The sequence below is a fragment of the Pyxicephalus adspersus genome, chromosome 12 (genome assembly GCF_032062135.1).
Source record: "Pyxicephalus adspersus chromosome 12, UCB_Pads_2.0, whole genome shotgun sequence".
Classification (NCBI taxonomy): Eukaryota; Metazoa; Chordata; class Amphibia; order Anura; family Pyxicephalidae; genus Pyxicephalus; species Pyxicephalus adspersus.
In genome coordinates, this window is record NC_092869.1 from 6345132 (window position 1) to 6357648 (window position 12517).

General features: G+C 36.8%; 1 protein-coding gene across 1 annotated transcript; it reads left to right on the top strand.

Annotated features, from left to right (window-relative positions):
• The first annotated feature begins 6871 nt into the window (after positions 1 to 6871).
• LOC140342488 (olfactory receptor-like protein OLF1) lies at positions 6872 to 7822 on the top strand. Its single transcript, XM_072428694.1, has one exon. The coding sequence runs from the start codon at positions 6872 to 6874 to the stop codon at positions 7820 to 7822; it is 951 nt and encodes a 316-aa protein (XP_072284795.1).
• Positions 7823 to 12517: the final 4695 nt, after the last annotated feature.

The following is a 12517-nucleotide window of genomic DNA, read 5'->3' on the forward strand; positions in this document are numbered from 1 at the left end:
GGGATCTCTCCCTGCGAGGAGGATTCTCACAGCTCCATTCATAAATGCAGCCGCAATACTCATCCTCTCAGAGTAAGTCATGTGGCTTGTGTTTATGAATGAACGTGGCTGTGGGAAAAATTAGAGGATTTTTCCCACGCTGCATTCATTCATGAGAAGCTCCGCTCCCCTGAATGCTGTTGCCGCCCTTTAGTATGTGTTTCTGGATAGAGTTTCTCTATCCAGGAACACAGGACTCCCCTGATTGGTCTTGCAGGTCCCCAAAATTTGGTCTCAAATTTACAAAGGCCGTTCTCGCCTACATGTTTGGTAAGCGAAAACGACCCAATTGGCTGTGAGACTGAATTTAATAAATTCGCTCGCTCATCCCTACTGGCCAGTGGGAAGAATGCCACCCTTACAGATAGCCAAAAAGATCATTGGTCTCACCTAAACTGACTTGAGAGGCACAAATTCCTCATCACTTACTGCTCAACACAGACTGTAGTGTGCATGTTGCATTTACCTTCTCAGCAAGCTACAAACACATAGCATGGGATCCATAGATGACATAGTTGTATGAGATAATTGTAGAGACCTAAACTGATTTTAGCTACACCACAAAAACTCAACATACAATATAAACCCTAAATGATGAATTTGGTGTATTTTTATATCTCACAGCAACTTTTTTTTATCAAAAAATGTAAAAGTCTTATAAAATATTCACTGGATGGCAAAGAGGGCTGTGAATCCATAATTTCCTCCAACTTGGTTGTCAAAAATAGCGTACATACAGACTTTAAATGCAATTTTTTATTATTACAACATTATACAATAAAATTGTTAAAGAAATAAAAATCACATCCATTTCCTTCATCTTGTTAAGGCAACCCTGGTTTTATTCCACCATGTAGTTAGGCAATTGGCTTTCCCTCAAAAATTGGACTTGTATTAACAACTATGGTAAGCACATTAGATTGTAAGCCCGTCAGGAGGAAAGTGTGGCACCATTATGAACTTTCTAAAAATATACCAGCATAATAAAAATAGAAGATATTATAAATTCCATTTGCTAGCACTGTTGACCACCAGCAGTTGGAACCTTACAGCTGCAAACCTTTCTGATCCTTCCACCACTTTGCTGTTTCTGAAACCTGGCCTCAGAATAAACCATTATCACATAGATTTTTAAATCTGATTAATGCTCAGGGTTTATGCAAAGCAAAGAAAATGAGTATGTAGTAAAAGTAGTGGTAGCTTTCCTGATTGAGTTGGTAATTTAAGATACTCTTGGTTAGTTGTCAACCCCGACATAAGTCTAAGAAAAAAAAAAGAAACACGGGGGCAAAAATGGGTATTTTAATAATAATAGGATTACAATACAATACAATACATTTCATATATTATAAACAAATAATAATATATTAATGTTGTAGGAAAATAACAAAGCATCAACTGTTTGTTGACCAAAGTAATTGGCACTGGACAGTGAATAGCTTAGTTTGATGCTTTGTAATTTTCCTACTACATGAGTTTGATGTGTTTATACTATATGAAATGTATCTGATAAATATTATAATACCCATTTTTGCCATAAGCACCCCCTGTTTCTTTCGTTTTTATGCCCACCATATGCCTATCCACATTGCATATATCTATTGTAAATTGGGATTTTTCATGGCTTGTGCAGAAGAAATAATGATCCAGCCTTATGAGGATTCAGTGGGGGCTCCTTGTGGGCAGAGCAGTGTTGATCTTGGACACAAACCACAAGCTGATGGGAAAGGAGGAAGTAAGAGTAAATGTTATCCAGATACTAAACTTATAAAAAACTCATTTTTTGCCTTGTATAACAAGTTCTGATAGGGTTTTTATATCAGTGTGAGTACATTTCTAATAAATACTTGTTATGCTGCCAGCTTATGTTGTCATGCAGTTGTACTGTATTCCAATCTACTGCATTCATCCTCCCTGCCATTTGATTGACAACTAATGTGTTCATGTAGGAACCAAGAATGGAACTTATCGGGATTGATATTTTTGACGCCATGGCCTAGCAATAGAATGTAAAAGGAATAATGGATCTCATGAAATCATCTAAAAACTGTTACAGGACAGTCAAACTGTGTTAATGCTCCTTACAAACTGCATCATATATGTCATGTTTTTTCAGCTTTAAAGGAAATATATTTATACTCTAAAATGATAACTTATTGAAGAAGACAACGTAAAAGTAAAAAAAATATTCCATTAAAACACTGAAGTAAAAGTATAATGAAAGGATCCCAAGACATTAATTGCAAACAATTGCACATAATACCTCGAGATAATGAGCCCTGAGATATGTTTTATAACTGTACAGAGAATATGAAAAAACAGCAACAATGAAATCATTTACTCCAGAGGCCAATAGACTAATTTTTCTTTTTTCTTACTGTATAATATTAAGAATAATATATTTTAAATTTTACTAAGGTTTCAAAGACAGAAACGCTTCAATCCATGCCATTAATACTATACCAATAAATTGGCCTAAGCTATGGACAATTTTTATAACATTATCCAGCATATCATTTCCAGAGTGCTCCAGTTTGCTTTGAAGTTTAGGCTGCTTGTAATTTGCCCTCTCCAATTCCTTAACTTCCCCCTCATCAAGATGATATTGAAATAATTAATAAAACCTTTCTTTATTTATTAGATATATTGTTGTTTTTATTTTGTCAACATGTTTTATGTTTTTAATTTATTACAAATATTGTTGTTTTAGACTCGTCTTGTCATTGATAGGTCTTCGTGCTTCTCTGGGCAATGCAGGCAGACCATGGGGGGTCAGTGGGGTATTTTACATAGCTTCCTGAAAACAGGTAGCTATGTAAAATTAGGCATTACCATTACCATTGCACCTTGCCAGTCACTCAGCCACCCACCCATAACCTTGTACATATGATGTCCCAATTTAGGAAGCTGTTCGGGTGCATGAGGAAGCAGTAACCGCATTACTACCTCACTGCCAGTCTTAGTCATAGCCTTAGTGCTGTGTTGGGATTTTAAAAAAATTACATTCCCCTTAATAAAAATCATTAGATTTTGGCAAAATGTTGCAGAATTAGTGGAAAAGGTAAAGATAAAATTCTGGGTATCAAAAGAGAAGATCCCCCAACACAGTGTAGCTTCCAGAATGGAAGAATGGAAGAGGGTTAGTATACTTTTTGCATTTTTAGCTCTGGTATTTTATAGAGAATTAAAATACAAGTTTACTCATTCCATACCCCCAGTTCTGCTCCCTAGACTCCAAACCTAAACTGCCCCTAAAAGATGCCTTATTACCTCTCCTTAATCTTGTCTACATCCTGGCTGGGTAAAATCTACTAATTTCCCTAAATGGGACTTTTTTGTATTGTAGAAGGAAGCCCCCATTCAAGTCTAAAAAACTGAGAAAAGCACCAGGTATGGAACTTTGCTCGTATAATGAACTACTCTCCTTTTCATATCTGACCACCTCACTTCTCACTCTCTTATCCATACATTTCATCTTTTTTACTATTTGGAATCCCTAAGACAGACAGTGACGGAACATTTACTTGAAAATACCATTTTTGTTATATGACACAGAAACTAAAGTAAAGCCAGCATGTTCTGCTCTCATCAACATTCACTACTCAAAATAGTTGGTAATGATGAATTCCCTTTTAATATCGTGGTCAACTACTGCAAAGGGTTTCACGGCAGGTCTACAACATACTTTGTTCTCAGACAGCAACCCACATATTCATGTTCTTCTACATTCTCTTGCACCCCTCTTTGCTTCCCACAGCATTTACTGTCATAGTAACTCTAATAGCCAATCTACAGCAACTGGCAGCTGTCCATACATTGACCTTGGCACTATTGCCATAGTGGTGTGAAGCATAGTTCAATACCACTTCACATTATTTCAAAGCCATTATTTCTAATTTTTAGACACTCTTTAGTCACTGGCAAGGTACCGATGGATTGGCGTAGGGCCAACGTGGTTCCTATCTTCAGGGATAGCAGGGAGAAAAGTCATTACCAGGTAACTACAGACCTTTTAGTTTAACGTCCATGGATGGAAAGGTCTTGGAGAGTTTGATAAAGAACCTCATAAAGAAATTTATGCTAGAAAATAATATTATAAGTGATGGCTTCAAGAAAGACCGAAGTTGTCAAACAAATTTACTCTCGTCTTATGAGGAAGTAAGTAAACAGGTAGACAGTGGAGTCTTTCTGTTGAAGAAAATTGTATCAGGGTTTTTTTTTGCCTACCTCTGGACCAACTATGTCTATGACTTTCAAATTAGTGGGAATCCTGAACACCAGAATGTCAGACCTCTGTTAAAAGACCACTGCAAGGTTCTGTAAACCTCACTAAAAAGACCATTGTAAGGGTCTGTAGACCTCATTAGAAGACCACTGCAATGATCTATAAACCTTACTAGTAAGGCCAATGAATGGATCTGTAAACCTCAGTAGAAAGACCAACTACAAGGATCTGTAGACCTCAGTATAAATACCACTAAAAAGGATTTGTTGACCTAAGTAGAAAGATCTCTGCAGGAGCCCATAGACCTCAGTAGAATGACCACTGCAACAATCTGTAGACTCAAGTAGAAAGATCACTGTAGGGGACTGTAGACCTTTGAAAAAGACCACTGTAGACTTAAGTTGAAAGACCCCTGTAGGTTACTGTAGACCTCGGTATAAAGATCACTGTAGGGGACTGTAGACCTCAGTAGAAAGTTCACTGTAGGGGTCTGTAGACCTCAGTAGAAAGACCACTGCAAGGGTCTCAAGACCTTAGTAGAAAGACCACTGTATGTGCCCCTCTCTGCAGCATACTGACAGGGTACAAGATTCTTCTACTTTGCAGACTTTTAATTTTGGTGTTCCTTGGAATAAATGTAGGTGTAAAATTCCAAAAGTTCAATCAGACTGCCAATGTGCAGGAGCCCTGCGTGTGCCTTACCTTTGATTGCAGGTGTATCTGGCTGGAGCAAGCCCCCTAACAATTTCACACATCAAGAGAATAAAGAGGGTATAAACTACCGATTTGATAAGGGACAAATTCAAGTTAATGCACCTCCCTATTCCACAATTTGTTCCCCCTATTCCTCTTTTCTCTTTACCATCCAGTTCATGGACTTCCCTCCCATTCTTGTGGAACATAGCTGTCATTCAAACAAGACATTTAGTTTTGCTTTAAAGTAATTTACAAATTACAAGAATGTCCATCTTTATCTTGTTACAAAATAATAAATTGTAGGAAGGCTATATTTACAATATAGAAGATTAGAAAACTCCAGAGACCTAGCGGACCTGAGAACGTCTGGGTGCTAATCGTGTGTTTTTTACACATTCATCATCCTCAGGGATCAATTAACATGTTTATAATAAAATATAAAAAAAAGGTTCTGTATAGACAAAATGTTTACTCCTTATCAACAGAACGCTTTCCAGCAGAATTTCTGCACATAAATAGAGTCTGATCTCTTAGATTCCAAATATGATAACTCATAGGTGCAACACATGGATCCTAAACACCATATATAAGAATATCTGTTATATTACTTTTTTAAAGTTGCTATAGGATATGTGTGCAATTACGTTCATCTGGTAACCTCATGAACTTGTGTATAATAAATGGCACAGACCATTTTTGTAATATCCTTAAAGTCAATCATCATGTTGTTCCTGCTTAAGAGTTGGTAAGCAGCTTAAGCACAACGCTACCTCCTCTGCCATCATTTTAGGAAGTTACTAGCTCAAGTTCACCCCCATGGCTCTCTTTTACTTAGTAGCAATCACTGGGTGCATTTTTATTTGCTTTAGAAAAACACATTACCAGTGAAAATGTGACAAAATGATGACAAGATGATAACAAATGTAAAACTTTTATTTGTGCTCCCACAAGTTTCTTTCAAAAGCTTTGAGTGTTGTGAATTTTAGCTACAAGGCAAAAAATTTAGTATGATATGGTTGGTATTAATTATACATACATTTTCTTTTTTATACAATTGTATATATTACATATGTATTAGCAAGTGGCAAATTTGGTACTTGTGTATTTTCTGAAAACACCATTTAGGCCATAAAAAGTGCGTGAGCATAAGAAATGATACAATTATGATTGTATAGCTGATAAAGTTAATAATTATAATGTCACAGGCACATTTTTATTTTCAGCAATATAATATATTAACATAATAATCTGATGTCTTCATTTCTCTATTTGTAACCTGGAAAAGTTTCTATAATAATAAAATTGTTTTGGGAAAAAAAAGTGTGTGATACACACTGCCTGGTCAAGAAAAAGTCACACACTCTAACATCTTGTTAGTTACGAAATGCATATGTTGTGGTATCATTTTGATAAGCTTATACAATGTCACAACATTTATTTCCATCCAAAGTTCTTGTATTGGTGATAGGAGAGTTGGACTGCTGTGTAATGTCTTCTCCAGCTGGACCGTTCTTTTGAGTTGGCTTGGATCTTTGGATGACAATCAAACTAATAAGTAGGTGATTCATGTCTAGAAATATCAATACTATTCAACAATAGGACCAAGGTAGCCGAGGTCCTGCTCTAACCATCTTGCATTTTGAGCACTGTACTATCGTACAAAATTGTTACTATATGAAAAATATATGAAAAAAATTTTTTCTTTTTTCTAGTTTGAATAGTAGTTCAAGGGGTGAGTATTTGTGTTGTTGACCATCAAACTAGAATTCTGAAAGTAAAAAGTTATTTATTGAAACAAATGTTGCTAAATCCATAATTCTTCTTGTTTATTAGAATTTTTAAATTTCCTTTAATTGGTATTAATTCCCCCCAAATATTATTGTTAATTTTTATGTATTGCAGGTTAACTTTATGGGACATCCAAATAAAACATCTGAAAAATTCTTCTTGCTTGGGTTGTCTACTGACCCTTACCTCCAGGTGATTTGCTTCCTTGTCTTCCTGGTGATTTATCTGACCACCTTATCGGGAAATCTTCTTCTGATCTTCGTGGTGAGGAGTAACCCAAAATTACAGACCCCCATGTACTTTTTCCTAAGTAACCTCTCTATTATTGACCTTTGCTTCTCCTCCACCATTGTTCCCATACTTCTACTCAACACCATATCCACAAACGGAAGTATTTCTTTAGATGGCTGTGCAACCCAGATGTTCTTCTCTTTAGTCCTTGGGGCAACAGAATGCTTATTGCTTGCCGTAATGGCCTATGACAGGTATGCAGCTATTTGTAAACCGTTGCACTACAATGCCATCATGAATAAAAAGTCATGCATTGGTTTAGCCTTAATAGCATGGAGTGGTGGTCTAGTAAATGCCACCATTCATGTTGTCCTTACCTTCCAATTGCCCTACTGCAGGTCCCACCATGTCAACCACTTCTTCTGTGAGGTTCCTCCATTTTTACGTTTATCTTGTAGAGACACAAGACTTAATGAGATAGCCATGTACATTGCTGCTGGCATCATTTCTTTATGTGCCTTTCTGTTGACTCTTATTTCCTATGTCCATATTGTCTCCACCATTCTGAAGATTCGTAGCTCACAGGGGAGGCTAAAAGCTTTCTCCACTTGTGCTTCACATCTCACGGTTGTCACTCTCTATTATGGGACCATAACGTTTATCTACCTACAACCACGTTCAGCTTTCTCTTCTGAAACGGATAAGGTGGTGTCCATTATCTATACAGTGATCACTCCAATGTTGAACCCTATCATCTACAGCATACGAAACAAGGATGTTAAGAGTTCCATAATTAGAAATCCTCTAAGGCAAACCAATCCTATAAAAAAAACTCTAATATAGGCAACTGTATTTGTATCACAGTCTGTTGGTAAATGCTTTTATATGGTAAAATATGGAACTAATAAGATTTCTTCAAAGTTAAGCAGATTTTTATTTTAGAGAGTTGTCCCTGATCTAAGTGTCCCCGTCATTATATTTTCCCTCACCTATTGTTCTAATGACAATGTTGGGTTTACCTTAACTACAAATCATAGCGGCAATGATCACCAGAACATATAAAAGGGGTGAATTTCCACAGGTGGGACACAAACAGTTATATAAACTTAAAAGAGCGTGTCTAACTGATTCTTTATCCAAAAATGTTGCCTTTACTTACACTTTGGTTAATTTGCAAGTTTGGTTAGACTGAGTGCTATGAATTACCCATTACCTTTGGATACATTCAATCAGTCAGTCTCAACCAGGGTTCCATAGAATCCTAGAATTCCTTGAGAGGTTGCTAGGGGTTCCTGGAGTGTTGGCTGGTTGACCTCCCATGTGATGTTGTCTTCAAAGTTTTGTGGCCAATGTCAAGTTGAAAAATCGGGCGGGCATTCTTTCAACTGACCACCAATTGGAAGGTGTATTTTTCTATTGATTTTATGGTTTTAGAAGAGGTTCCCCAAGTTTCCCAAAATATTTAAATGGCTCCCTAGGGGTAAAAAGTTTGAGAAAAGTATTCCCAACCAGTTGATGGTAAAACTTTTGTACATACCTAGCTATCACACACTGGATATGGTTAAAAGTATATGAACAGTTCCGATTACAACCTTTAGCTATTTTCAGACAATGGAACAGCATACAAAGACATTTGAGACAGTTGGGTGCTTTCAACTTTGGGGCAAAAGGTTAGGAAGGCAGGTCTCTGCTCCAGCATGACTGTAAATTCAGTAAACTAGCTCCACAAAGGAGAATGGTTTTATGAGTTTAATGTTAAAGAACTCAAGTAAATTGCATATAGCACTAACCTCAAGCCTAAACTGGGTCATCACCCATGATAAAAATAGAAACATCAATGGAGAGCCAGGACTTCTCACCCAGCATCAGTACCTGACCTCACAAATGCTTTGTTGGTCGAGCACAAATTCCCAGAGACACACGTTGGCTAATACAACTACAAATGGTGGATTTGGAGAGGACAACACTATATTAATGCCCATTGTATTTTAAAAGCTCAGGTTATACAGGTGCGATAGTCAGATTCCACATACTAGCAGCAATATATTGTAAGTCTGATTCCAGTACTGGTATAACTTATACCACCCTTTAACATAAAAGGCCAAGCCAAGTGACAATGGCAGGTAAAAATTACAGCGATCTAGCAGACATCTTGTGTTCTTGGAGCCTGTTTGAGTTCTAAATGTGTTTCACTAAAGTCCATCTTTAAAGATGAATTGTATTTGCTTACATTTTGTGTTCCTGGCTCCTCATTGTACTCCTCATCAACAGTAATTAAGTTATGAAATAAAACTGTTATGTTTTTATTACATGCCTTATTTTAGACCCTGTGGCATCACCATATGGTGTTTGCCCAGCAGGGTGTTGTATACAGTTTCCTAAAAATAGAAAGCTGTGTTAATGCCCACAAAGTATACTACACTATTATACTATATATAGTAAAAGGAACCCATTATCCCAAAATATACAAATTGTGGGCCCACCCCTAAATATGGTGTATAGGCTGTCCTCCTAAAATATTATGGCAGCAGCATCTTCAAACTGTTACTACACATGATGCTTTGAAGATACCGCTGCTGACAATGCCGTCTCCTGAAAGCAGACGGACCAACAACTGCAAAGCTCCTTAACCCTTGCTTCAACATCTTCTTACCAAGGAGAGCTGTAAACCCAGTTCCTCTGCTAAACTACTCAACCAAACTAATACTCCCTTTGGACATCTCTTGAGCTGGTGACCCATTTACCCACTTCAAAGTACTGCTAACATGAGTTCCCATATGATGTGTTTCTCACTTTGAAAATTCCCCCGAAGAAGCCTATACAGGCGAAGCGTGTCAGGGTAATGAACAGGGGACCTGCGTGTCAGAACAGGGGACCTGTACTGCAATGATTCATGGACTCACAACTTAATCTAATTGTATTTCTTAAATTTTATTGGTATACTGTATTTGTTTCTATTCCTGAAATAAAATTACAAATGTATAGCTCATTGTGGCCTTTAAAACCCCTTTTTTTTCAAAACTGAGATATTTTCCTACGGAGCCCTTTATAACTGAAAGACCTGAAATTCAGTGAATGAAAGGGGTGGGCTAAGCGCAGTCAGGCTAGAGATGATGTACAATGTCCTCTGGCCAGAAAAATGCCGGGCTCCATCTGACTTGCTGAAGCTTCCAACGCAAGTGGATCGTGTGCAGTGAGATCCTAGGAGCTGATTTATTAAAGCTTTCCAAGACTGCAGAAGATGGACTATCATGGGAGAACCTGGGAAATCCAATAAACTGGAATGGATCTGGTCCTAGATTAAACAGTGATGGAAATTATTTTTAAAAAAAGATATTCTGAATTTGTTGGGTCACCCAGGTTCTCCCATAATATTCTATCATCCCCAGTCTTGGATAGCTTTAATAAGTTAGGCCCATAGTATGCAATTTCAGTACAGAAGGAAAAAGGGGAGATCAGTTTCTGTTTGCATTGTCTTTCTGAGATTCTTTCAGAGCCATCAATTACAAAACAGAGAACAAGGGGATAGGTAACTGATTATTTAATTTTGTTAGAAAATGTATGCTTGAGTTGTTGAGCTGTGTATTCAGCCAAGCACTTAAGCATAGCCTAAAAAAAGTAATGGAGCTTAGAGTGACACCTGTGACTGCAAATGAAAAAAAATCTCAATACAATATTTTTATACATACATCTTTTTTAAAAAGTACATCTTTTTTTAAACTTTCACACAACAGATGGAAAAAGTATTTCCTATATTGTATTTTTTATCCATGACCATAGTAAAAAAATAAAAGATAATAAATTGCTATAAATTACTCCAATTCCTGAAAATATTCAGGGACCTTATGTTCCTTGAGTAGTTGCTCTGACTTAATTCCCCGTACTTTCTGTAAACCAATAGCAGACTTTGTTTTGGTTCCTGAGGTTCTCTCATTTGTTTGTGGGGGCAGGGACAAAGTCCTGAATTAGTCAAGTTGAGCCCTCTATTCTGGTTATCATTAGACTAAGTTTATTATTAGTACATAGGGGCAGGATAAGGCTACAAATGGCCTTTCCAGATTGGCAAACTCCATGTAGATGCTCATTCTTTACTCTGGGCTGTAATAATCAGGGCTACATCTTTACAGAATGATGTCCTAGTCATACAAGGTCAAGGTTTGTGGACAACTGACTATCACAAAAATGTCAGCTTGTTGTGTAACCCATTCCAATTCAATCAGCAATGATATGACATTGCCCTCCTCTTCTTCTTCTGGATTTACGAGCTTTCTAGATTTTGTATTTCTACAGATATGTTTTCAGATATAACAGCCTCATGAGACCTGAGGAAGTCCTGACCTGTCGCGAAACGTGTCGAATTGTGTGAGATTGAATGTGCAAACAATATTTCTGTAACAGCTAACATAACTTTAAATTTTTATATAATAAATAATATTTTTAATGTAAAGAATTATGATATACTCCAAAATTAGTGCTTTTAAAGTCCTGAACATTGATTCTGTTTTGGGTATGTATATTTATTTGTGATATACTCCATAATTAGTAACATAAAGTATAGTAATGTCATTCCCAAGTAGTTTTTTTTTCTTATATGGCTTTTTAATACATTCAATCAAAGGCAGTCTAAAAGAAATCTTATTAATCCGGAGTGTCAGATGACAATTGTCTCCAGAGGATAATAATTACTTATTAGATCAGACTACAGCTGCCACTACTTTCAGTCTAGGTATTTGCTCCTGGGACATCTGTTCACTACAACAAGTATAAAAACATGAAGCTAATATTTCAGCTTGTTCAGTGTTACATAAAGAAATATGGATTGGTATCAGAGATGATAGACATTCATATAAACTGCCTTTTGACGTTTTTTAGCTAAACACTTTCAACCATAATGAAAGATATCAACTAGACTGGATGTCATGTCTGACAGTTTTGTTCTTCATTTTATAATATATTCTAATGTTACAACAATAGACACGCATATGGCTGAACTGAGCGTGATCACTGATGCACCCTAATATCCAGGGATGTTTGACGTTGTATGTTTGTACCTCTGCAAAGGCTGTAATAAGCACACAGGGTGGGTAAGTATTACAGTGCAGCTCAGCATGGACACAACATTTTGCACATCAACAAATGCTACAGACTGCACATACTATAGATACAAGTTTAGGCTACTAAAGTGAGTCTGTATTCTATTTTAAAGTTTTAAAGCTCAACTAGGATCACAGAAATCCTTATTTGAATAGACATTGTAGTAACAATTCTCAGTTTACCCATTACACAGTACTTTTTTCTGCCACTAGATGTCCTCAGTCAGTTGGCCAACACCATTCATTCTATTTCATTTGAGCCCAGGGCATTTTGGAATCACCCCAGTGAAAACACATTGATGAGCTCACCTCTCCGTTACTACGTTATACTATTTCTAATATCAGCACATGGACTAATTGGCTTCTTGTGCTTCTTCTACCTCTCATGTTCCAGTTCTGCCACACTGATAGCAGGCCAAACTCAGATATTGAAACTTCTTGCACT